Source organism: Cupressus sempervirens, chromosome 6 (assembly GCF_028749045.1).
Source record: "Cupressus sempervirens isolate cs-2001-9-10 chromosome 6, ASM2874904v1, whole genome shotgun sequence".
Taxonomy (NCBI): domain Eukaryota; kingdom Viridiplantae; phylum Streptophyta; class Pinopsida; order Cupressales; family Cupressaceae; genus Cupressus; species Cupressus sempervirens.
This window is the reverse complement of record NC_143123.1, coordinates 96,356,619-96,383,365: the sequence shown is the minus strand read 5'-3', so window position 1 is coordinate 96,383,365 and position 26,747 is coordinate 96,356,619. Positions and strand designations below refer to the sequence as shown.

Sequence of the window (26,747 nt, the reverse complement as noted above, 5' to 3'; positions counted from 1 at the left end):
AGGCTGCCAAACCTGTGAAGAAGGAGACCCAAGAACAGGAGTTTGCAAGTTTCCAGGAAGGCTAAGGACGGGAGTTTGAAGCCATTCCATGTGCATCCTCATGCAGAGTTTGCCTTTGTGCTGAACAATGCAGATTTGTGGGTTTTCGAGTGTATTTTTGTAAGAGTTTGGTGTTTCCGGTTGAGTATTTCATATCAGTTTGGGTTGCTGTTGTATATTAGACTTTTAAATGTTAAAATAGAGCTGAATATATGTATTTGGATATGATTATACTTCTGTGATAGATTATTAAGTTTTTGTGGTGATTCCAGGCTATTTTGTGCTATTTTCGGGAGCCCAATGAGCATTGTTTTTGTCCTCCGTTTGGGAGCTATTGTGTGCATGTTATACAGATCTGGAAATGTCATTTTATAGGCTGTTATTCTGCTCAAATTTCTGTAAAAATGTCCACTTTTAGATTTATTAATAATAGGTGAAGCTGTGAAGCTTTTGGCACTATTTCTAGCATACTCGATTTGGGGTTTATTGAGAAATTGGTGGATCTTTGAAATATTGGTTGTTTGATTTTAAAGATCTGATTTGAGGCTTGAAATATCATATAAAATCAGAGAAAGGGACATTGCAGTGGTATCAGAGCTATGATCTTGCCAGCCTAAGAGTTTGTAGAAGTTTGCATGTCATTTTTGACAACTACCCAAATCTTGCATGTCATAATTTATGGTTGCATGTTGCTTCTAATCAGCTGCATGTCAAAATTTATGGTTGCATGCTACTTCTAATCATTTGCATGTTAGTTCTTGGTGAATTTGGTGGTTGCATGTTGCTTCTAATCAGCTGCATGTCAAAATTTATGGTTGCATGCAACTGAGTGAAAGAGAAAAGGGATATTTGCAGCGAGAAAAGAATAAAGAAATTTTGATCAAACCTCCAGTTGAAAGTAAAAGTACAAAATCCAAAGAAGGAAAAAGTATGGCTGATCCAGATGAGATGGCAAAGAAATTCTTCCAAGACATCCAAGGTATTTGTCATAATTACTAGTTGTTGTAGCTGCATATTGCAAGTAGTTTAAGTCTCATATTTGTATTGAATATTGCCAAATTAATTGCACATTCATGTTAGGTCATTGTTTAGACAATCTGGAGTCTTTTTAAGCATTCTCTTTGATGCAAATCGAAAGAAGAGTCCTTGCAGCAATCTGAAAAATTATATCAGTCATACGACCCCTTGCTTGCAAAGTGTTTGACGAAATGTCAAACAAATGAAGTATAAAGATTCTTGGTGTTTGAAGAAGTTATAACCTATTGGGGTTACACTCTACTTTATCTAGAATGGACAGGTATAGTACAGAGTCTCAGAGGACACGATCTTGGACAATTGATATCCAGAGTCAGAACAGTAGAAAGGATGGTTATTTAGACATTCGAGATAAACTTAGGAAAATAAGCCATGACATGTCTGAATAGTTGGTTAAGCACCACCGTATGATGAATGACATGCTGTCCGACCCAGCTAAGGTGGATAAGTTGACTGGATTTCTATTTGGCAGTTTTTCTCACAAGGCAGATGACACAATTACCAAGAACTTGCATGAGGAGTTTGAGAAACTAGCTTATAGCCAGGCAGAGGTCTCAGATTCTACTCCACCACAGGAGGTAGTGAGAAAGGATATTATGCAGATTGATAGTAATGGTCAACTTGAAACTCAAATTGAGACAATTGTATACAGGTCATCAAAGGGTGATGTCATAGGTATTCAAGATGGTATAGTTACAATAGGCAGTGACTACAGCGTAGTGGGTTCAGATGATGATTATGAGGATATTGTTGTGCATGATGGTGAGATACCTAGTAGAGATGAGCAGACATTGAGCATTCATGACTTTGCTGAGAAAGAGTACCAGACACAGTTAGATGCTTCATCACATGAGGTTGAGGCTGGTAGTACTTCTCATGATTTGTCCAGCCAGCTGAAAGTGAACAAAGATAGTATTGTGACTTCATTATCTCATCATGAAAAGTATGTGGAGTTAGTTGGTATTGGTCATATTACTCAAGTGAGGAGTTTGCTTGAGTTACCAGCTGATTCAAGTTTACGGATATGGACTCGAGATTGTTATATTGGCATTTGGGATTCAGTTGACTGGAGATCTTTAACACTTTTTGGTAGCAGTGTTTGTTTGGGTGCTATCATGGATTTGATTAGTAGATTGCACGGTGTTGTCTTTTCTTGTGCCAGCAGCTTGTCCGATGTTGGTATTATTTTTTATACACCGATGTTGGGCTTTGTTCATATATCCAGTCGACCATTTTTGCTAGAATATGTTGGTGATCTTTCATATTCGAGAGTGTGTACAAATGAGTCTCAGGATCATATTGGCATTGATGACATCCAAGAGGATGCAGTGGATAGTTTTGAAGACTTAGTTTCCTTGGTGGTTTCTTTTGGTACAGAGGAGTTGGATAGCAGTGCTACAATTTTTGATACTCCGTATGTTGATATGAGCTTTGGAGTTGATTCGCATGATATGGATGGTAATACTCTAGAGACCAATAACCTTGAGGATACTCCTTTAGACAGTGCATTAGAGGAGGTTTGTAGGATACAGTCTAGCCAGTGCCATTATGTGTCTAGTCAGTTGAGAGTTAGTGAGTGAGACATTGCTATCGCTTGCCAACATTTTGATGCTGCTCGTCAATTGCTAGCAGTTTATGGATGGGGTTCTCCTACTAGTGATGAGCAGGAAGGCAGTTATCTTTCCTTGACAGAGATCCACTCTTTATGGGAGGCTATTCAGATTTTGAGACAGAATTATATGCAGTTGGTAGCTGACAGAGATTATCTTACAGAGTGAGGGAGTACAGCATATGATGCATTATTGGCCAAGGAAGATGAGGTGAGTGAGCTTACTCAGCAACTCGAGGTGACTTCTGAGATTCTTGAGAGTACACAGTTGGCTTTCGAGGAGTCACAGTTTCATTTGACGAAGGTGACCATGGAGTTGGAGCGACTGCAATCTTTACCAAATTCTGTACAGTCACAAGCTGTGGTGTCTAGTGATCTAAGGATGTCCATGGTCGAGATTGTCAAAGATAGTGGAGATGGGGATGCATCCATCCTTGATACTAACATTGGCATATCGAGTTCATCCCCACTAGAGTCAGGTTTAGTTGAGATGGGTGCTACAGTAGATTATTGTGGTATGCCTGACATGGTGGTGACCTCTAGTACTAATGGCATGAAGACTAGAGATGTTGTATCAAAGACCATGTGTGATGTTGGTGAGCCGACAGTTGGCATGGTTCCTGCTAGTAATACTACTCCCTTGGCGATGTCTTCAGAGGTAGTAGTCAGTTCCAACTTGGTTAGTGATCAATTGCAGTTAGTTACATCTGGATTGCAGTTTGAGCCATTGACTAAGATTGGCACATTCTATCGACATTACATTGTGAGGTATGCTCATCAATTCACCTTTGATGACCATGGTGATCAGATGATGATACAGAGATGTACTTTGGTTCATAGTGCTTGTCATCAGTTATGGGACGGTTTGACGCCTCGGGATGAGAGTTGTGATGGGCATGACATGGCGATAGGTTCTACAGTTGACAGCTTGATAATACATGACTTAGAGCGGGAGTTTGGGAGTGATGCTTCAGCAGTTGTTGTTATTGATTCTACTCCTTTGGCTATGACATCTCTTGACTTAGCCGGTGGTCAGTCACAGTGGGCTGTATCACTTGTTCATGGCAAATTTGGTTTGGGTTCCATTTCTTGCTATTTATCTTGTAATGTCTTTTCACCATCAGTAGTGCATGGGAATTATGGTTATGAGACAGTGGCCGGCGACTTGCAGAGTTGTGTTGACTGTAGGAGTTGTATAGTGTGTGGATTCTCCATACTTGGTACAGTTTCATTCGAGAGCGTTCACCATTGTTGGATTGTACATTCTGTATAGGCCAGTGGGATGCGTTGATGGTATTTACTGTGTTGGCAGTTTGATTTGTCCACTTTACTTGGGTTCTGATGTTCTAAGAGTTTGTGTCTTGTGGGTTTCTGACTGTGGCAGTGGTGATTTTGGAGTTTGGTTGAGCTGTAATTGTCAATTTGGTTATGGATTCCTCTTGGTTATATTGCAGAGGATCTTGCAGGAGCCTGTGTTAATTGACAGTAGTATAGTTCATGACTACATTTGGGATCCAGGTGGATTGATTGGTTTATTGTTCAGCCATTGCTTGAGGACAAGCAATATTTGGAAGGGGAGGACTTGTCATGTCCCCTTCTCAAATAATTAAAAATAATAATCTTTTCTAAGGCAGGCAGGCCCAAAAAGGTGAAGTTTCGGAAAAAAGGGGATAATCTTTGGAAGCTAATGGACTAATAAATGAAAATTATTATTAAAATATGTTTTATTAACCCCTTTTGGATGTGAGTTAGGGTTATGCCCTCTTTTAAAGGGTTTCAAGGCATTTTGGGCTCATTCCAGAACTTGATTTTTGCGCATTGCTTTGTTGTTCTTCAGAGGCTGCCAAACCTGTGAAGAAGGAGACCCAAGAACGGAAGTTTGCAAGTTTCCAGGAAGGCTAAGGACGGGAGTTTGAAGCCATTCCATGTGCATCCTCATGCAGAGTTTGCCTTTGTGCTGAACAGTGCAGATTTGTGGGTTTTCGGGTGTATTTTTGTAAGAGTTTGGTGTTTCCGGTTGAGTATTTCATATCAGTTTGGGTTGCTGCTGTATATTAGACTTTTAAATGTTAAAATAGAGCTGAATATATGTATTTGGATATGATTATACTTCTGTGATAGATTATTAAGTTTTTGTGGTGATTCCGGGCTATTTTGTGCTATTTTCGAGAGCCCGATGAGCATTGTTTTTGTCCTCCGTTTGGGAGCTATTGTGTGCATGTTATACAGATCTGGAAATGTCATTTTATAGGCTGTTATTCTGCTCAAATTTCTGTAAAAATGTCCACTTTCAGATTTATTAATAATAGGTGAAGCTGTGAAGCTTTTGGCACTATTTCTGGCATACCGGATTTGGGGTTTATTGAGAAATTGGTGGATCTTTGAAATATTGGTTGTTTGATTTTAAAGATCTGATTTAAGGCTTGAAATATCATATACAATCAGAGAAAAGGACATTGCAATCTTAGTGGGAAGTGAACATAGATATCGACCAGGGTTGCCTACTTAGTGGGGTGCTTTTACTTGCTTGCCTTATTTATAGCTCATCCTCCTAAAGGCAAGATCCATCTGTAAGAACCCTGCTGGTTCTAACTCTTAACAAACATCAAAATGCTTCACTTTTAGATGTTTGACATTTTGTCAAACACTGTACACAAAACCTCTATCTTGCTGTCCATTCTTTTCAGATTGTATTTATTTGTTTGAAATGGTTTTAAATGATGTTCAAATGCTTGCAAAATAACTTAACAATGACTACGCAAAGAACAAGAGGCAATAGAAACTACTCTTGATCATTTCCAATGCATATCTCAGATTTTGCAAATGTAAATCTATACCTACAGCCAATAAATATTTTAACACACTTGACATGAGATAAAACTTAATTTAATTCTAAACATTTAATGAACCTAGGAATGCTCAAAATATGATATATGGTGTTGATGTGTCCTGAGGACCTCTAGCCACCTCAAAATGATGGTCAAATGCAATGTTGGTCTGTACAATAAAAAATGGCTCTTTCCAAGAAAACACATGGCATGAAAACACCTAATGCAGCCTCTTGAAATTGAATGCAGCTCGCCCAAGACTTAATGTTGTTGTTTCTATGCCACCTGACCTGCATCAAATAGCTCAAATGTTGCCTATAAAAACGTCAACATTGTCGTTATAAAGAGATTGCATGTTATGATTCAGCTCACAACTAGTATTAAACTTCATATAATGGCATTTGATTGCAAGGATTGTACAGCAGATTCAACGCCACAATAATTAATTTCCCTCTCTTATTGAATCACAGCTAAACAATTGATTGAATAGTATACAACAACAACATTCAAGTCCTCAGATAATCTCAAATCAATAATCAACAGATAGAGCACAATTCACCTAGTGTTTCACAGATTCACAGTACTAAAATGGTGAAGAATACACAATTCTCCAACAATGTCGAAACCCTTGTTTCAAACTCCTCTAAACAAAGTTAACAATTGCACAATAAATAATATAAGCACTAGAATGAATTCCTTTCTCACAAAGCATTGCTTCTATAATAAATAAAGATGACTTCTTCAAGACACCAAAAGAAACTAGCTTCTTCATGCACTTTTCACTAAGGAGCTTTCATTTTATAATTTTGAATTAAATAATAAAAAACTCCCAAGCTAAAAGCTTCATGACAACACTTTTCACTTAAAAGGCTTCTTCTACATACCTTTCACTTAAACTTAGGATTAGATTCCATGTGAAATAATGATTAATACCCCCACTAGGCGCCCAAAAGCAATTTATAAAACTTAAACTCAAAATATACGACTGAAAGTGCCAATATCATCATCAACTAAATATGGCACCTAGGTGCCTACTAGAAATAGAAACTACCATCATTGACTTACTAATAATAGTAAGTTGATCACCATGGACCCTCTGAACATCCTAGCAGACCACGAGGATCACAATGATGGACTGGCCTCACTGACTACGTGTTAACTGCTAAAAATAGGGGACATATAGTCCTCCCTCCCTAAGATTGCTTGTCCTCAAGCAATCACTTGAAACAAAGGCAAATATTGATCCATTTGGATCCCAAGGAAAAGTGTGTAATGTCCTTGGCATCATCTACAAAATGTTGCAATAATAACTCTATCCACAAAGCTATTTGGAGCATACTATCACCATGCCAGCAATGTTGACTTGACCAACCCGCATTCCAAGCCTGTTTCCACCTAGGTGCCACTAGAAACGTAACTCACATCCATCCACAACTAGAAAGAATGGATATCCAATATCAATAGATAGATAAAATCTCCCCGCACACCCTACCAATCTGCTTTGAGGATAAAGCCCATCTATGCAACAGGGACAAGAACTTCCGAAAACAACTGTATTGGAACTTAGACATCCATCCTCTGCAAAATATCATGGACATGCTAACCCTACAAGTGTCACCCCGCAAACTTGCAGTAACATACCACATCAATTGTTGGAGTAAACTCATCCCATGAGAGCTCGTCTCCAAATCAGATGATACCCTACCCAAGTCTTTTGAAGAAGCAGGAGTAATGTCAAGAATTGACTCACAACTCTTTGAAGAATCCACTATTGTTACATCAAGACTCTCAATAATCTATTTCACATCATCTGTCAATATGCTAACTACGATGGGAACTAGTACAATAGGAAGCTCTTTGTAGTCCTCCATTGATGTACTCATCTCATTTATAACTACTACGCTCATATCAAGGATGTATGTAACTACATCCTTATCACATCCATCATCCCTATCCGTGGAAGTCAATTCACAACCAACTATCACTATGTTTAGTTGAACTAGATCTGGGGTTGGCATAGACTGTAAACACTCCAACTCCACAATTGTCTCTCTTAACTGCAGTTGCAACTCCTAGAGAGCCAATTGGGTGCTCTCCAAAACCCTGAAAGTTGCCTTAAGCTCATGGGTGAGCTCAACCACCTCCTTCTCTTTCCCAACAATGCCTCATAATAAGTGCTACCCCACTAAAGAAGGTAATCCCTGTTAGGGGAAAGCAACTACGATCGTGCTCATTTGACATAGAAGCACCCCAACCAAATACAACTAACATTCAACATAGCATCATATTCCTCAAGAGCTGAAAAGATATTACTATCGTTCACCTTCAACTGCCTGGTCACATGATATCTCCGCATACCTTGGCTCCTACGTAAGCTCTCTAGCTCACTAATTGCACTGTGATAGGAAATTGTATCGTCACTACTCACCACATGATCACTTACATCATGTGCGCTAGCAACCTCGCACATGTCCATCAACAAGGTAGTGGTATAGGGTGCCTCAACAAATACCTCCTTTGAAGAAGTGGAAACAATTGTTGTATCAAACTCCTTGCATGTCTCTACTTCCCCCTCATCTGTAAGTCCCTGTAAGGCACGATCCTAGAACCTATCACCATCCAATAACCACTCTAAGTCATCACAAAACATCCAATGTGATATACCAAACTCGTTGCAGCATGAATTATCAACACATGTAACATAAGAAGTCCCAATATCACTAGTATCAACACTGGCTAACTGAGACGCTTCTGTTATCGTCTAGTGTTGCATACATGACTCAATGTCTTCATGGGAATCAACAACACTAACCCATAAATCTCCATGACCTGATTCCTCTATGATACTCAAATCACGAGTGCGAGCATTGGTTAGCTCCACATCCTCATCCCCCCCATCTGAGAAGACTATTGTCTCTTGCACGGACTCTCACTCGCCCTATCAACAACACTATCAACATGATCAAATAGGAGTTTGTTGTCCTGAGAATCAAACCCTTTATCACTGACATTTTTGTAATCACTAATTGGAGTGAGGCTACCATCAATGGTACTGAAAATATCATCATTATTTTCTTGTTCACTAACTCTGGCCTCATCAAGATGGGTCTTGGTGTGGTTGTTCTATAACAAATCGGTCATATCTAGGTGTGCTTGTGAAGAGTCAACATCATGTATGCAAGACAGACTAGTGATCACCTCACTAAGCACATGATAATATTCACCAAGATCACCGTTTGTTAAAAATTCATGGGGAAGACTTTTAGATGTCTCACTTGTGAAAATCTCTAGTTTCTCTTCTTGCATTCTCTGCGAAGAGAACTTATTGAAAAAAGAAACCATTAACCTAGCTGCCTTATTAACTGCCGCCAAATCTCAAATTTATCTTTTTAGCCTTTACTGTGTTTGCCAAAATTTCTCCATTTCATTTACCAAGGTAGTTGTTTGTTTCTTGGAACATGACACACTGCTCAAGTGGTTTTCATATTTACTAGATTTCTTGTATTTGTCCATAACTAAAATAACTACAAGAGTGTTGGTCACTCAAATAACAACAGGACCAAAATAATAGTATTTTCCCTACTGGACAGGATGGCAAGAGATCACTCTGATACTACTATAAAGCAACCCAACCCCTTCCAACTTCAATTCTAGTGGTTTGACATTTTGTCAAACACTTATCATGCAAGCTTTGATATCACTGTAAGAACAATGTTGGTTCTTACCCTAACAAACATCAAATTGCTTCACTTTTAGATGTTTGACATTTTGTCAAACACTTTGCATGAAACCTCTATCTCGCTGTCCTATATTTTCAGATTGTATTTCCTTGCTTGAAATGATTTTAAATGATATTCAAATGTTTGCAAAATAACTAAACAACAACTAAGCAAAGAACAAGAGGCGCTAGCAACTACTCTTTGATCATTGAATGCATATATCAGATTTTTCACATGTAAATCTACACCTACAACCAAGATTTATACTTGGCATGAAATAACACTTAATTTACTTGTGAACATTTAATGAACTTGAGAATGCTCAGAATATGGTGTTGATGTCTCCTGATGATCTCCAGCCACTTGGGAATGATGGTCAAATGCAATACTGACCTGTACAATAAAAAAACAACCCTCTAGAAGAAAATGTAGGCCAAAGAAATACCCAACACAGCCTCTTGAAATTGAATGCAGCTTGCCCAAGAGTTAATGTTGTTTTTATGCCACCGACCTGCATCAAGTAGCTCAAACACTGCCTGTAAAAATCTCAATGATGCCCTTATATAGAGATTGCAGGTTATAATTCAGATCACAGCCAGTATCGAACTCCACAAAATGGCATTTGATTGCAAGGATTGTACAACAGATTCAATGCCACAATAATTAATCTCTCTCTTATCAAATCACTGCCAAATAATTGATTGAATGGTATACAACACCACCATTCGATTCCTCAGATAAACTAAGACCAATACTCAGCAGATAAAGCACAATTCAACTGGGGTTTCACAGATTTCAAGTGCTGAAATGGTGAAGAATTCACAATTCTCCAACAATGTTGAAACCCTTGTTTCACACTCTTCTCTAGACAAAGTTACCAAATACACAATAAATAATATAAGCAGTAGAATGAATTCCTTTCTCACAAAGCATTGCTTTTATAATAAATAAAGATGACTTCATAAGTAGGAGATAATTTCCTTTCTCACAAAGCATTGCTTTTATAATAAATAAAGATGACTTCATAAGTAGGAGATAATTTCCACAGCAAGTCAAATTGTGATATTGCTATCAGGATTTAACTGTGTAGTTTTTGAGTCAAACTCATTGACACAAAAAGCAAGTGGCTCCTCTCACACATTTTTCATGAAAGAATCTTCATCAATACACTTTTCAATTAGAAGCTTTCAGTTAATAATCTTGAATTAATAAAAAATGACTCCCAAGCTAAAAGCTTCATGAAGGCACTTTTCACTTAAAAGGCTTTTTCAGCACACCTTTCATTTAAAAGAAAATCCATCTCAAAGAAACTTGAGGATACGAGGAATTAAAGAAAAAACATGTACTAATGTCATGTCCAAAGGGTAGTTCATAAAGTAACCTACACAAAAAATAATAAATGTTTTTCATATATTCCACAAAAGAATAAGAGGGTTTGAGTAGCTGAGAATCATTATTGTTTACAAGATTTTGTCAGAATAGAATTACTTTCCAGAGTAAGATACACCAAATTAGTTGTTAAGGGTGCATCCAAAAAGCTAAATTTTAGAACTTCTGTATGTATGATGATTGCATTGGAATAAATTATTGATAATGCAGTTATTATGGAGTTGAATGCAGTAATGCAAGGAAGTTATAAAAAGTGTTCTACATATTGAGAAACACAGATATAACAACCAAGCAGGATTGCAAACACAAATAGCCTTTCTCATCATAATGGAAGTAGTAAGAAAACAGTTAAGCGTGTCTTAAAATAATAATGGTTTAACAGACCTTGCATGGATAATTGTGAATGTAATTGATAAGCATTTCAATAGCTCTTCCTCTGACAGGCTTATGCTTTTGAGAAATGAACTGCAACATGAAAGCATGCAAGGCAAATATCCATCACCATCAGTCGATTTTTAGATAATGAAAATGTGCATTAACTTCAACTTAGGCCTCTTATCACTTCATGTTACCTGTAACAAGAAGACCAAAAACCGTGAAAGGTATACATCACTGACATTTCTTGCAGAGATTTTTTGAACATCCACTACAGCATAACCATATTCCTGCAATTTACAAAGCCCAAGGGTCATATTGAATACATATATAAAACATGTTTAAAAATAATTGTTTAATATAGGCTAAAGTGGTTGTCCCACAAGTTCCAATTATTAATATTTTGTTGGTTTTGCACATACTATTCAGACTTCAGTTTTCAATGTGCTTCATTTTGATGTTGCAACCCCTCAATCTTTACAAATTTACCCGCAGATCATTCTCAATTTCCTCTTCACCCTCAAGCATTCATTGGTTTAATTTGATATTTTTTCTACCTTTCTTTGACATGCCAGTTTTTGTCATTATTTCTTTCAACCTGTTGCTCTCTACCAAAACCCCATCAAGCTATCCATTAACTTGCCTAATTGTGTATTTTCCAATCTATTCACATTAATTTTTGTTTTGGATCATTTCAAGCTTACACTAGTGTGTTATTGCATTTGTTGATTTGATTATTTTAGTATGTTAGGGCATATACACTCCAATGCAACACTTGTCAGGCCTTCCCAGCAAAACTTTGCCCTACACAACTTTGTGCATTACTCCCTGGTTTCCAACACTTGTCACTGGCTCCAATGTACCATTTTAGCAAGTCCCATCGAAACCAGCATTTGGAGTTTCAAGTTGGCAAGGGTTAGAACAGCTTTTTGGCTTCCGAGAATGGAAGCACTTGGAAGTAGAGAGTGCTGGATGAAACCCCGGCTTTCCAGGAATCAGTTGCATCACAATACATAGTTATTTTTCATGGTATCTTCAGATTTGGAGGAGGATTCAGATCAGATCAGAATTATTTGGCAGATTATGCTTTACATAGTAGAACTGTGTCAGTACAGCAATTTGCATTCACCAGTCTTCCAGGTTGGCTTCCAAAGGGGCATTAGAGTTTGAAAGAGTAGTTTCAGCAGAATTTCTTAGTTTGTGGTGGCATCCCATTACTATGCTCAGTTGGACATGGGGATTAAAAAAGCAAAGTATTTTATCATTCTCAGCAAATTTGGACATTACAGCAGATCAGACCCAGTTGAGATATATCAGATCAGGTTTGTATCAAATTTCTCATTCTTCTATTTGCTGATTACATGATCTATCTGGCCGTACAGACCAGGTAAAAATTTGTAGACATTATTTTGGTTGCAACTAAGTTAGCAGTTCATTGGTGTGTGTTTACCGTACTGGGGTAAATGAATTAATGCATATAGACAATAGATAAGAATAGCAGATCTCCTTCTATTATTTGCATACCCAAAGACATTACATTATGCTTATAATGATGATTACAATGATCCCGAAGGATGTATAAATACTTTCCGATGAACCTTCTTGAAGGGGTCCGTCGGCTACATGACAATAACCTTTTTGAAGGGACCCGTCGGCTACTCAATATTTACTGACGACATCATCCCTCCAAAAGAAAAAGTTGTCTCCGGACAATAATTACAAAATATCCGAAACAGATTAATAAAACAGGATACATTAACTGACTAACTATAACAAGATAGATATGTTTCCATCACACCACTTTCACATTCGTTCCGTGCCTGCATCAAACTGGTCTCCAAAATACGTTGCATCTGTAGCCTCTGCTAACACAATATTGTTTCCTTAGCTGACCTTGATAGTCACCCTTGCTGCTTTCTCTGCTTCCAACTCCTGGGTACTCTGAGCCAAGTGTCGCTGAACTGCCTTCAACTGGATGATCAGCTCCTCTTGAGCTCTCTATGCATCCACCAAGACAGCCTCACGTCTAACACCTACTCCAAGCGTATCACCTCTATCGAAGGACTTGCTCTGTGGTCTCTCCACCTCTAACACACTATGCCTGCAACAGCTCCAGGTCTCATCAACTAGTCACATTTCCCACGACTGATAACCACACCGATTGGGAGTCTAGGGGGCATCGCCCCCAGCGGGGTTGAAGGGCAGTGCCCCCACGGCGTCATTTTTTTTTAACCTCCTGTCACCCTTCTTCTATGTCTATCGATGTACTGCAATCTTCTTCTTCTGAGATTTTCGCGGCCTCTACTTTAGGCAATGACACACTTGATTCCTGTAGGCATAAATGGTATTCCAGGGTTTGGACAGTTCAGGCAGCCAGTGGCGATGATAACAGTTTCAGCTACGACGCAGCCTACTATAGAGACACGAGTTGTAGCAGAGTCACATTCATCACCGACGGAGATAGCAGCTTCGGAGGTACCGAGCGAGCCAGCTCGTGAGACTATCAGATATAGGAGAGACTTTGGTAACTGATATGGAGATGGATACAGAAATAGGGGTGATGGAGGTATCGGTAGGCGAGGAGTTGGGGACATCAAGTGTCTGATTGGATGTAGTGGGTTCTAATGCAGTGGTTACAGTAGATACGGCACTGCTGGCATCACCTGAGCAGGACAGAGAGAGTCGAACCCAGAAGGTGAGTGCTTTCCTGAGTACAAAGTTTCACTAAACCTCAGCACCTCAAGTGACATACTTGCCGACAACCACACGGGAAGCAATTCCGGAGAACCCATTACAGGAGGTTGGGTAGACACAGAGTGAGGGAGTACCGCATAGCGTTGTTGAGCATATGGCGGAGGTAGTGGAGAGGGCTATGGGTGCACAGTAGGAACACCCAGTAGTGCGAGAGAGGGATGAGAGAGACATTTTTGGCGAATGTAGCAGCCCTAGCAACTCGGACTCGCTAGGTGTTAGATTCGACAGAAACTCAGGCGTTGGAGTCAGCAGTGAAGGAGCTGGAGAGAGTCGTATCCTTTATGAGGTTGCAATGTCCAGCTGCCTTTACAGTTTGTTTTGAGGAGAGGGGATGGCCAAATGTGGAGACTGCGGAGATGTGGTAGGACTAGGCCACGATGAGAGAACCTGAGATGGAGAGTCGAGTAGAGGCTTTGATCATGAGATGGCGAAGTTATACAAGGAGGCGTACTACACTCTTCAGAAGAGTCAGGCGGATCAGGTAGCAACTAAGAGAGCTCAGAAGGAGTCAGCTGCCAGGTTAGCTTCAGAGAGGGCATCCTGGGAATCTGAGAGGGCGGCCTGGCAATCCAAGAGGGCAGCTCTATTAGCAGAAAAAGAACAATTGGCAGCAAAGAAGGAGGAGTTGGGAGAAGTCGGAGAGACGATGCAATCAGCCCTAGAACTTCAGATGGAAGCAGAAGCAGAGTTGAAGATTAGGAAGGAACAGGTCTACAAGCTACAGGCAGAGCTGAACGAGTTGAGAATGCGGATGGCCACTACACCGAGGACGCATCCCTCTGTCTAGTATTTATGCACGATGTATTTTGTTTATTTTGAGTTTTGTTGTATCGTCGTCCAAAGACAACTTTTCTTTTGGGGGGGATGATGTTGTTGGTAAAATGTATTGTGTAGCCGATGGGTAGAGTAGTATCCGAACGGGTGCGTGACACTTGAATCATCCCTTCGGAAAGGTATATGTACAGGTCCAAAATGGACTTCGGAATCATCATTGTGATCATTGTAGTCATTGTATTCGGAGTGTAATCATTGAGTGCATATATGAATAAAGTATCAGTTCTGCGCTGAATCGTGTTATACTACATGTGTTAAGCTTCTTACCCTGTACGGTAAACAATGTGAAAGTAATTGCATTTACTTTATCTCTATACTTCTCATTTCTTGTACTTGCATTTTATATTTCGAAATAAGCATGGAAAAATAAGAAAACTAGAAAAATTCAAAAAAAAAAAAAACATAAGATTGACCCAAAAAAATGGACTTCTCTCCAACCACCAGCCATTGGAATCCTATTAGGGATCTTTCAAATCATGAAGGAAATTTGAAGAGTTATGTCTTTTGGAGGAAAAATCTATTTACGAGAGGCCAAGCAAGGAGGAGGTCTACTGATCAACCATTCTATTTTCTGGTTTGAGACAAAAACCTTGTAGATCTGGAATCTTAGGATTAAAACCACCAATTTCTTGAATTGATTTCACTAAAAAGAGCGCCATTATACAGATTTCATTTATTTTCAGTTTGTAATTAATGATAAATCCTTTCAAATCTACAATTCAAAATTGGTTTTCAGGAATCCATATCTTTCAAGGTCACAGTGATTAATTTATTCTGAAACTCATTGAGAAAGAAAACACTTAGAGTTACAAACAATCTGATGTCTTCATAGGCCCATAATATCAATTTTTCACAACATAAATCAGCAGCAGAGTTTGACAAATCATTGTGGAATTGGCCCAATACTACTAAGTAAAACGCAATGACTATATGAATAAAACCTTCAATTTGAATAAGCTGAGTTCACACTAATTATATATTCTGGTTTATTTGTTCATCATCCTATTGCTGCATCAACTGCATACATTTTAATTGTCAATTCAACTCTTATTTCTGGCTATAGGTTTATCTAATTTAGTGCTGTTCCTTATCTGCCACTTCAAACTAGATAATTTATCATCCATAGCTACTGGAATCAAATATTATTAATATTTAATTTTGTTAGTGAAGCCAACCCTAGGAAATTATAGGCGTCGAAAAAAATTGGGTAAATATCATAACATATTCATTTGAGGATATTAAATTGACCTGCCATATTAATTAGAGATGGCAGGAATTTTCTATATATTCTCGGCCTGTAAACACGAAATTCTTGTTACCTGACATCTTTCTACATTAAACCCACAAATGTAAAAAGTACGTCTTATAAAAATAGTTAAGGTGCAAACAAAATATCTAATACAAAACTCACAGAGAATGCAAATGTTTAGCTGGCATTCACATAAAAAATCCTGAATGAGAAAAAATCTTATAGGCATCAAAAACCTTCCAAGAAGACCCACTTCTCAGATTAGTGAAGTTTGATATCAACCTTCACAAAATAGTAAGTTTCTTTACTTCATAGAGAAAAGAAGGCGAGCATCATATATAAGAGATATGGTTAAAGACAAGGACCATTTATTGAATTTTTAACAACTTACAGCATCAAGAGACAGTACTTCCTTCATCAAATTATCACAAGTCCTGTTTAAAACTTCTCGTACTCTTCGACATCCAGAAATAAGCATTTGTACTTCAGTTCTGAATTTGCCTGGCAGGGTGAACAACCAGAGTCAGACAAGCATTGCACCTGCTCAAGTTTTTAAAGAGAAAATAGGTTAGACTGCTTATGGTATAGAATTCAGTTTTAAACAGTGGAGCTCTTGAAAAGGATGAAAAAAAAACATTTTGTCAATAAAAGATAAAAGATTACTCTATAATGACACCAACCACAGTAATTATCAAGCTTCAAAAATGGAACACCATTTTTACAGTCCCGGGTATACCTCCCATGCAGAAAAAAGTAAATAAATTTGTTCAAACTACTACAGTTTTGCCTAAGACCAAAGACACAGAAAAATGTGTGACTGCATAATCAAAGCTTTGACCTTGTCCCCACTTCATTCTCTTTTATGGCATCCTCATGTCAAAGTAATTATGTTAGCTGCAACTTTTTTTTTGACTAAAAAGTTATAAACAAACCTACCTTCGCTCCTGATTGCTCTTGCTTAACTACATCATTTGCAGTTTTTGACCTTATAAACATCAAGAATTTTTAGGGCATCATCACAATTGTCATTTTGTTTGTTGCAGATCTTAAATTTTTTGACTGTAAAGTCATTAGCAAGCCTACTTTTGTCTCCTGACCGACCCAGCTTTACACAATATTTATCATGATAGTAGAGTTAATTAGGCTGGCTAGAGCCACACCAGCCTTTATCATATAAGGATAGGATCCTCAATAATGTCCACCAGTCAAAGGTCCAAGGTCAAAAAAGCAGATTTTGCTGGCAAAAAGGTATGCTGACTTCACCACAGCAGTATAAAATCTGGTCAATGTGATCTGCAGATTTCATTTGATCATTTGACTGCTGTTTGACCAGAAATAAGCAGTACATAGCTTATCCAATGGAATACCTACCAGTCCCACTTTCCATAATCCTTGCCAACCTGCAGAAGCTTCTCAATTTCTAACATCCTTTCATGCTACAAGAGTCTCTATGACTCAATCATTTTGCAATTCTCCATTCTACAAGAAGTAAACTTGTTCCTCTTGATGGAGTGTATAAAGTTGTAAGTGAACCAGGTCCTCCCAGCAATGGAGAAAATAACTGTCAAAGGGAAGATGACTAGCACGCACCAGGATAAAGTAAAGCTGCTATGTAGGCTCCAGCAATCACCGGCGTCATACCCATCCTGTTTAGTTAATCATTAGAAGCCACCAAGATCAAAGAAATTGACACACCCTACCTTCAATCTTCATGTCTCCTCATCAGAGTATAGTTTTCTAAGGCCTTCTTGAATCCCTCCAACAACTCTTCATCATCACAAAAAGCTCTGCTAAGCCCAAGAAATACAACACCTGGGATTTATTGCAGATGCTCCCACATGTATAGGAGAGTTTATTTTCTCCAAAAGACACTGAACAAATGAGAAGATGATTTCTATAGAATGTTGAGGAGAGTAGGAGGGTGATTCACATGAATTTCTGCTTTGTCCTTCCCAATCATGTAAAAAGTCTCATATATCTCTCCAAGTGTAATGACCCTACTCAAATCTGATCCCAAAATGCTTAATAAGGTTCAAGAAAAAGCTTTGCATACAAGGGTCACATAACTGATATAAAATTTCAGTTTGCTTTTATGGCTCTTTCCTTCACTTAGCATCAATAAGAATGCTTGCAAGAAGACTCTGAATTGACTAAACAATGACCTATCATGAATGTGCAACTTATTTTGACAATATTCAATGCATATATGTGACTGAAACTACTTGCAACATGCAGCTACAGCAACTAGTAATTTTGACAAACACTTGGGATGCAAAATTATAACATTATTTATGCCAAAAAAGAGAACCTACAGCCAATTGACATTTTGTCAAACAATTGGCATGCAAACTAATAAGCTGATCTTGAATGATAAATACATATTCAATTACACTATATCAGACCAGCAACTTATGTCTCCTTTATTGCACATAAAATGTCAACTACAATGCTAGTATGAAATGGCCAAGACTCTTGGCTTACATCCACATGAATAATGCTTAAATCTATTACAACTTTCACCTACAGCCTTACCTCCTAATATGCATCTAGATGATAAGAACAATGCATGTAATATCCAAAGGAACCTGATTGTAGATGGCTGTAATATTTTTCTCCAATGTTGCCTTTCTGCTTTGCTTTTGTCTATTCTGCTTTTTCACTTGCTTTTTTTATATCTTCTTTTTCGCTTTGCTTTTTCGAACTGCTTTTTCGGATCTGCTTTTTTAGATCTTCTTTTTCGGACTGCTTTTTCGGACTTACTTTTTTGGACTGCTTTTTCGGATTTGCTTTTTCGGACTATTTTTGTGGACTGCTTCCAAAAACTCAAACCCTCAGGTAGTCTAAGTATTCAAATTAAGCTCAACTTGAAATAGCTGAATACCACTTTCAAAGTGCAACCCTTCAGAAGGTCTTTCACTTCCTCAGTTATGCAATCTCTTGAGAGGTATCATTCTCAAAGATTATGCTGAATATTTGCAGACCTAGATGGTGCCACAAATGCTCAAGAGAAAATGTAGTAGAATTATCAAATCCGGTATATCCAAATGGAAGCCCAAGCCCTCTATTTATTTACTTTTCTAAGAAGTTACTAAGGACTTCTAGAAGCATCCTTTTCTAAGAAGTTACTAAGAACTTCTAGAAACATCCATTATAAAATCTCATTATAATGCACTTTTATAATAAATAACTTTACTAAAAAGTGCAACTCAGTTTAGAATTATACAAATAAAATAATATCTCCAAGAGCATAATGAGTCATCCAATCACCAAATAAATGCCAAAATGACTCTCATCACAACCACCCGTCTACGAGAGTCCATGATAGACTGATCCGGCACACAAAATGATGTCAGCCAATACAAGGACATTACACCAAGATGAGAAAAGTTTGTATCTGCATAACAAATCATTCTCATAGAAGGGTTTCAAATGAAACTAATACAGAACTTGCATTTCATTGCAGATTGTTGATGTTTTGGTAGCTTTAGTAGGAGAAACTTGTGAGATCGAGTTAATATAATTGAAATCACACACACACACACACACACACACACAAGTTTGCTATTATATTAATTATCTTAATGAATAGGCATGTCCCTCTATTCATGTCCCATGAAGGGACATGTCTTTTCTTGATTTATTCCTCATACAAAAAGATCAATGCATTTGGAAAATACATACCGAAGAAGGCAGTGCTATTACATTTACAGCAAATCCTAAGAAATCTAACATGGTATCAAAGCCAAACTGCAAATTTAGGAAGATCAAGAAAAGAAGTGATTCAAAGTAATGAAGGAAGTTACAAATTAATATATTACCTTTTGCAAACATGATTGAAAGATAATGGTCAATGGAGGATAAATTGTTACTTACAGTTGGCACGAAAAGCTATTAGAAAAAACATAACACTCGAGTTAGTGGTTTGGATGCACTGAATTTGCCAATATCTAAACTTTATTAAAAGCAACGACTCTTAAACTATGGATATACACAGAACAGCCTGACACTAAAGACAGTCGGCTTTAAAGCACAGGCTATACACTCAACATAGGATTGTGCAAGTCTACCTATAGCGTATCCCAAATCGATAAAGGCAAACTGAATCAAAATCACTGTGCCACCACGTATTAAGCCACATAGTATCGTGATTGGGTGTTGATCACACAGATTGCATTTGGGAGTAGTTAGACAGTAAACATCGTCACTGTTGAAACTTTGCAACTGACAGTTTGAGTTTATGTAAAGAGTGGATTCATAAGTGATTGTCACCTATAGGCAACGAGGAAACTCTTGTCATGTTTCAAATCATGAGTTGGACATGCTTGCATCTATCTGTTGTTGAGCATGTGTATTAAGAGCTTAGAGGAAAATGTTCATGGTGAACAATCCCCGCCTATACCATGTTGTTGATTTGTGATACAATGCCTGATTTGGACAACTTGACTTGCTCATTGATTTGGTGGAAATTATTTGACTTAATAACTGGGCCCGCTAAATATATTACAAGAGAGTCACTTTACAATTATCTACAAAGGGATACGACAATAAGGGGTAAAGGCGTCGGGCATCAACTCAATAAGATAAGTATTAACATTTGCCTCATTTGTTTTTATAAATATTCTTTTCTAACTTTAAATTAATATTATATGGGATATATAATTGAGAGTATACATGGCAAATAATTATATACATGTATGTATATATATTTGCATTTATTCTAAGATTATATTTAATATATTCATATAATGTTTAAATATTAAGAAATTGGTTATGAGAGTATGAAAGGTAAAAATTGAGTATTATTATCTTATTTCTATTATTAAAAACATACAATAAAGAGTTATTTATGTTATTAATAAGTATGAGTTGAATTATTATCATCTTAAATAATGTTAATATTCTTATTAGCATCAAAAGAGTTGTTTGTCTTAATTTTTCTCCGAGAATGTTATTGCAGGAAGGAGATTGAAATTCAAAGGGAGCCTATCATGTTACCGGAGGCAACCTTGAAAGAGAGGGAGCAAATAGAGGATGTAACTCAATCAATCTTCGGTGATCTCAAACATATTGATTCAGAGGAAGTAAAGCACGTTGAGATGAATTCTCCAGTGATCAATAAATTGTAGCAATTAAGAGGACTGCAATTCATGAGTATACCTCGTGACTATGTGATTTGAATGGGCCTATCTCCTGTGTACATCATGAGGAAGTGACGACTTCCAAATGATTATCACTTGTATTTGTAAAAGTTATTGAAAGGTGAGGATCTTACAATAACATAATTTTTCTATTATGATGGATATCTTACGATGTCTATGTAGATCATAATAGATTATACTTTTTCATTGTGGATGTTTATATGGTAAGACTTATGAGAATGCGTGTGCACATACCTCATAAACATTTTGAGTATATGGTGAATGTTATGCGAATTTGATGCTCTAGAGGCCATTTCATAGAGTATGTGGTGAATATCATACGACTTGCTATTCAGGAGGCCATTACTCACAGTACTTGGTGAATATCTTGCATCTTATTTTGGAGATCACTACTCAAAGAGTATTTGGTGAATATCTTATGTTGATATTCTGTAGACCAATATTCAAATATGATATCAAAATGGTGAATATCATATGTTGATATTCTGTAGACCATTACCTTATTGAGTACATGGTGAGTTTCAAGTGTTGATACTCTGAAGACCATTACTCAGAGTATTTGGTGAATATCTTTGATACCCTGGAAGACTAAGACTCATGATATCAAATGAGATATCAAAATGTTAAATATCTTCTGATCAAAGTTATTCATTTATTACTTGAGTTAATATATCATCATATGTTTATCCTCCCTAGCTAAGAGGGAGTGTTGATGTTTTGGTAGCTTTAGTAGGATAAACCTGTGAGATCAAGTTAATATAATTAAAATGATACACACACACACACACACTCACTTACGTTTGCTATTATATTAATTATCTTAATGAATAGGAATGCCCCTCAATTCATGTCCCATGAAGGGACAAGTCTCTTCTTGATTTATTCCTCATATAAAAAGGTCAATGCATTTGGAAAATACATACCGAAGAAGGTAGTGCTATTACATTTGCAATAGTTCCTGAGAAATCTAACACAGGTGCTACCACCTGTATAGGGGAGCTCAACTTCGCCAAACTACACTGAACAATAACAAGAAGATGGCCACTATGGAATGTTAGGGAGTGGCGGTGGTAGGGAGGGGGGGGGGTGGGGGTGGGTTTCACATGAATTGTTGCTCCGTCATTCCCAAACATGTCAAAGGTCTCATTAACCTCTACAAGATTAGAAGAGCTTGAGTCTACACAACCAATCATTTTTGTAGAAGGGAATCAAATGAGATTAAATCTTGATTTGTTCTTAGACTTCATACTCACCAACCTCTTCACCTTCCTCCACTATCTTTGACTCTTTCCATGTAGCACACCCCCCCCAAATGCAAATTGCAGTGCTTTTCGTAATTTTCCCTCTCCAATATGTAATGAAAATGATATGTAGACAGGAAGGATATTCCTCACGATGCCAATAGAAACAAATATCCAACGCAGTAGTTTTGGCAAAGCCTTAATTTACATAGCAAACCATCTCTAATGGTTGTCAAGTCAGCAAAGAAACATGGCTTATCAAGTGAATAACATACACCATCTCGTCAATTTAATATAATATAAAAGAAACATGAACATGAATGTGTCAAGATTCCCTCAAGAAAACCTAGTGTCGGGTAATATAACTCCAGCTCTAAAAACAAAACACTTTCGCTCAACCATGCAAAGGTTGATTAGAAATGTTTACATTGCCATAGTAGCTTCAATAAGCAACAATCACAATCTCAAAGCTTCAATAACACAAACAACACCCTCACCATGAATAGACTCACAAACACACATGCAACCATTGAAATGGGTGCTAACGCAACAAACTGCATGGGAAAGAAATATTAACATTCCTCCACCCTTCCATACATGAATAATGGAAGATGAAATAACAAGTTGGAAAACCAAACAATGACAACTTGTAATAACCCCAATAGGTTATAACTTCTTCAAACACCAAAAATCTTTATACTTCAATTGTTTGACATTTCGTCAAACACTTCGCAAGCAAGCTCTGATACCACTGTAATGACCCCCCTCAAATCTGCTCTAAAAAATGTTGATGAAAGCTCAAGGAATTTCATCAAACAATTCACATGCAAGGGACGTATGACTGATATAGTATTTTAGCTGGCTTTAAATGACTCTTTCTTCAATTTGCATCAATGAGAATCTTGTGCTAGAAGACTCCAAAAGGACTACACAATGACCTAACATGAGTATGCTACTAATTTTGACAATATTCGGTGCATATATATGATCTAAGCATGAGAAATGAATACCTACAACCAACTGGCATTTTTACAAACAGTTGGTATGCAAACTAACTAGCTGATAAATAATGATATTGAATTGCTTAAATGACACTCGCAACTATTATCTTCTTAATTGCAATGAAATTTCAAATACAATGCTCATGAAATATGGCCAAGACTTTGGCATTTACATGGATTACAAAATGATAATGCTGGTATAATGCACACTTACAACTGAAACTTATAATACCCTAAAAACAATACTAACAAAGGAACCTGCTTGTAGATGGCTGTAATAATTTCCTTCAATGCTGCCCCTTCTGCTTTGCTTTTCCGATTTGCTTTTTCGAACTGCTTTTTCAGATCTGCTTTTTGAACTGCTTTTACGGACTGCTTTTTCGGCCTGCTTTTTCGGTTCCGCTTTTTCTGACTGCTTTTACGGACTGCTTTTTCAGCCTGCTTTTTCGGTTCCACTTTTTCAGACTGCTTTTTCGTATCTGCTTTTTCGGACTACTACCATGTTAAATCTCAAGACCATATCTTTCAATGGCGTCAAAATTTTCAGCTTGAAGGGATTTCGTCCTTCAAACTATTGAGACAATCTCTAGAAAATTTTCCAATTTCTTTGATATTTTCCAAGCCTCCTAAAAAGAAGCTCTTCTATTTCTTTTATAGTGTTCTCACAAGAGCTCAATCCTTTGTTTTCTCCATGTGGAATAATACATAACTCCCTTTATGTAACTTATATCTCCAATGTGTTATAAAATAAAGGGGACTCTTTTAATTTAAATATTTCCCACAAACTATAGTCTATGCATTAATAAAGTTAAATATTAAATTTAACTTTATAAAATAGTTTTATCAATGCATAACAAATCTTATCAATGATAAACAAGTCTTCTTGTCAATTTTAAATAATTACCATCGACATACCGCTGCCCCTGGATGCCCGACCATGTCCAAGATGACTTACTATAAATAGTAAGTATGCCCAAAGTTGTCTCAAAACCCCTCAGAAAGACTTGCAACTGAAACTATCTAGGCCGAATGGCCTCTAAGTCCCTTTAATGTCTTGGTTAGCCTACGGGACCGTGGGGAAATAGGCTAATGACAACATCATGCTATGAATGCTAAAAAGGGGACATTACAGTCCGCCCTTCCCAAAATTGCTTATCCTCAAGCAATGGCCGAACAACAACCCAATCAATCCACCTAGATCCCAAATGTAGTCATGATTTATACTGTTGTCAGTCAACATAGGTTCTGGCAACAACCTCTGAAAATTTACCAAGAGGAATCCATAATCAAACTGACGAATACAACTCACCCAAACTCCAAAGTCAGGAACCCATGAGAAACAAGCTCTCGAAGTATCAGAACCCAAGTAGAGTAGATAACCCAAACTGCCAACATAGTAAATACCATCAACGCATCCCACTAGCCTATGCGGAATGTACAATACAACTCTGCAACAATGGTAAATACTCTAGCATGAAACTGCACCAAATACCAAGAATCCACACATTGCACACCTACTGCAATCAGCACAACTCTGTAAATCACCGGCCACTATCTCATAACCATAACTCCCATGCATCACTGATGGCAAATAGTCATCACATGATAAATAGCAAGAACTAGAACCCAAACCAAATCTGACGGCCATCAAGTCCTCAACACTTGGATCCGATGCAAACTGATGAACATACCTTGTAGTATAATGTTGGTAAAAAGAACGAATCCCAGTCAAGGACTCATCCTGTAGTCGTGATACGACCAACTGTGACTGATCATCAACTGAGTCAGAGGATGATATAGCCAAGGGCGCAGAATCAACAACATCACTAGTCTCTGTGCCCCCCAAGTCGAACATACCACAATGCTCAGCTGCAACGCCCAACTCAGTTGAACCTATCTTCAGTGGAAACGAACCAAATATGCCAATACTAGTGTCGTGGACAGATATATCCTCATCTCCACTACCTCTATCAACCTCGATCATGGACATCCTTGGATCACCAGACACCACGGTCTGTGATTGTACAAAATCTGGTAAAGATTGAAGTCGTTCTAACTCCATGGTCACCTTAGCTAAATGAAATTGTGACTCCTCGAAAGCCAACTGTGTACTCTCAAGAAACTCATAAGTCACCTCGAGCTGCTGAGTAAGCTCACTCACCTCATCTTCCTTGACCAATAATGCATCATATGCTGTACTGCCCCACTCCATAAGATAATCTCTGTCGGCTGCCAATTGCATATAATTCTATTTCAAAATCCGGATAGCCTCCCATAAAGAGTGGATCTCTGTCAAGGAAAGATAACTGCCTCCTTGCTCATCACTAATAGGAGAACCCCATCCATAAACTGTTAACAACTACCGAGCAGCATCGAAATGCTCGCAAGCGATAGAAATGTCTCGCTCACCAACTCTCAGTTGACTAGACACATGATTGTGCCGACTGGTCGCACTCCTATACTCTATCCCTGGTACACTATCCAAAGGAGTAACCTTAGAATAGCTATCATCTGTAATACTCAGATCCTGGGACTCTTCTGTAAACTCTGTCATATCTAAGAGATCATTAACCCATTCCAACAAGAATGGTCGACTGGATATATGAACAATGCCCAACACAGGTGTGTAAAAACTAAATCCAGCATCAAACAAGTTGTTGGCATGGATGAGAACTACACTTGGCAAACTACTAATCAAGTCCATGATGGTGCAACAGATACTACTACTAAAGAATGATAGATATCTCCAGTCAAAACGATCCAAGGTACTAAGATAAGGATCGCAACATCTAATCCATGAACGGAAACCAGCTGGCAATTCAAGCAAACTTCTCACCTGAGTAATGTGAACAATACCAACTGACTTCACGCACCTGTCTACAATCTTTGAATCTGGAGTGTGAATGCTAGACATACTCATATCATCATCAACGTGTGACCCGACTATAAAAGAAAACTGAGTCCCTGGTATACGCGCCAACTCTCGAACTGAACTCACCTCAAGACAAAGCTCATCCACGTGTCTCTTAGAATCTTGGAGAGCCAACTGAGTACACACCAAGGAATTCCAAGTATCCTCCAGTTCATGAAAAAACCGGTCAACCTCCTTCTCCTCCTTCTTCACTACATCTAAATAGATCCTTGCAAGATTAAGGATATGATCGCGATCTGAAAGTAGGTGTATGTAACTTAACTTCATTGCCTCCATGCCTTCCTTGATCTATTGTAAGTCGTCACAAGAAGAACCTGTTGTGACTACTTTTTGTCTCTCCTGCAGTTGAATAATCCAAATGTGATTCTCAATCAATCCATGTATCCTGTCATGATGAGATAAAGCCGTGACAATATTCTTGTCCCTTGTCTTCAGCTAGCTTGCCAAACCAAGTAAAGAGCTACTAGCCTCTATCTCATGTGAAGAAGCATCCAACTGTGCCTGATACTCATTTTCTGCAAAGTCCTGAATGCTCACTTTCTGATCAACTGTACTATCCTCAAACATGACAGTATCCTCAACT

The 26,747-nt window shown here is 37.9% G+C and overlaps 1 protein-coding gene across 4 annotated transcripts in view; it reads right to left on the bottom strand.

The window, feature by feature from the left end:
• Positions 1-26,747, bottom strand: part of RSY3 (Adenine nucleotide alpha hydrolases-like superfamily protein) — a 246,350-nt gene that overhangs the window by 73,574 nt on the left and 146,029 nt on the right. For all 4 annotated transcript variants that reach the window (XM_089786909.1, XM_089786908.1, XM_089786910.1 and 1 more), the window contains 3 exons: positions 16,223-16,332; positions 11,192-11,284; positions 11,004-11,084 (listed from right to left, as the gene is read on the bottom strand). In XM_089786909.1, coding sequence (XP_089643035.1) covers positions 11,004-11,084; positions 11,192-11,284; positions 16,223-16,332 — 284 coding nt within the window. The remainder of the gene's footprint in view (positions 1-11,003; positions 11,085-11,191; positions 11,285-16,222; positions 16,333-26,747) is intronic.